Consider the following 1,329-nt stretch of genomic DNA (forward strand, 5'->3'; position numbering starts at 1 on the left):
GTCCCCCCCCCAGCCCCCCTTTGCTCCCCCCTACCTGCGCCCAGCGCCCCGCGGAGCAGGCAGAGCAGGAGGAGGGACCCCCAGAGCATGGTGGGGGTCGGGGGGCTCAGCGCCCCGCCATGGGCCGGGACCCCCGGGAGCCGCGCACCGAGCGGAGCCGGAGCCGGAGCCGGGCGGGGCCTGGGGCGGGGCCGGGGGTGGGGATGAAATTGGGAAGGGATGGGATGGGAAGGGACAGAAAGGGAAGGGATGGAGCCGGAGCCGGCAGCAGGACCCCCCTGCGCCCAGGGGCTTCGGGAATGTTCGTCCATCCCCGGGCTGGGCCGGCGCCCCCCACCCTGAGCGACATCTCCGGGTGCTCACCCCTTCCCCCCCCCACCCCGAGTTTTTGGGGTCCGACTTGAGACAGCAGCGAGGTTTGGGGTCCCCCGGGTTGTCCCCACTGCGAGCAGCCCTGGGGTGACCCCGCTCTGGGCTGAGCCCACTGCACCCCCAAGCCACAGGGTCTCTGCACCCCCTCATTTTGGGGGGCACTTCACCCCCACCCCTCGCCCAGCCGGGTTCCCCATGCACAGTCGCGTCTCAGCTGCTGGAGGGTTTGGGCCCTCCCTGATCCCCCCTTTGGAGAAGGAACAGCGGGAATTGGGGTCTTGGGGGGCACAGAGTGGGGGGCACAGGGCGGGGGTCCCCCTGGCACCGCAGAGCCCCCAGAGCAGCCTGACCCTGCAGCTCCCGCATTCAGCCAAACCCACTGCTGGCCACCCCATAATTTGGGCAGCGTTCTGGGGGGCTCCGGCTGCACCCCAGCCCCCTGGTGCCAGGGTGGGAGGGGGCTCAGCCCTGGGTGCCAGGGCGGGAGGAGGGGGGTCAGACCCCCCTCCCAGAAATGTGCCCCATCAGGGGCCGGAGAGCGATGCTGACCCCCCCCATCCCTGCCGGGCAAAGCCGGGGGGCGCGGGGACAATGTGGGGGTCCCGCGGCTGCTCCCAGTCGAGGAGGCAAATGGGGGAACGCGACATTTTTGGGGATCCCCGAGAGCTGGGTCCGTCCCGCTCCAAAGCAAAGCGGGGAACCCACCGCGGCCAGCCGAGAATGGTGGGGCGTGGGGGGCAGAACGCTGCCTCCCCTCGCTGCTGGGGTGTTGGGGGACGGATAAAAGGAGTGAGAAAAACAAGGTGGGACCCCCCGAAAATCTGAGAAAAACAAGGGGGCACCCGGATTTGAACCGGGGACCTCTTGATCTGCAGTCAAATGCTCTACCACTGAGCTATACCCCCGCTGCCAAGAGCGGCCCGCCGCCGGCAATAGCACTGTTAGGCGGGGGGGGGG

General features: G+C 69.7%; 1 protein-coding gene and 1 non-coding gene across 2 annotated transcripts in view; both read right to left on the reverse strand.

The window, feature by feature from the left end:
• PLXDC1 (plexin domain containing 1) overlaps positions 1–173 on the reverse strand; it is a 21,394-nt gene extending 21,221 nt beyond the window's left edge. The window contains exon 1 of the mRNA XM_041426484.1: positions 35–173. Coding sequence (XP_041282418.1) covers positions 35–89 — 55 coding nt within the window. The 5' untranslated portion in view covers positions 90–173. The remainder of the gene's footprint in view (positions 1–34) is intronic.
• Positions 174–1,205: 1,032 nt separating this feature from the next.
• TRNAC-GCA lies at positions 1,206–1,277 on the reverse strand. The gene has a single exon. It is a non-coding gene; the product is annotated as a tRNA-Cys (tRNA).
• Positions 1,278–1,329: the final 52 nt, after the last annotated feature.

The sequence above is a fragment of the Onychostruthus taczanowskii genome, unplaced genomic scaffold (assembly GCF_017590055.1).
Source record: "Onychostruthus taczanowskii isolate IOZ18803 unplaced genomic scaffold, ASM1759005v1 scaffold91, whole genome shotgun sequence".
NCBI classification, from domain to species: Eukaryota; Metazoa; Chordata; class Aves; order Passeriformes; family Passeridae; genus Onychostruthus; species Onychostruthus taczanowskii.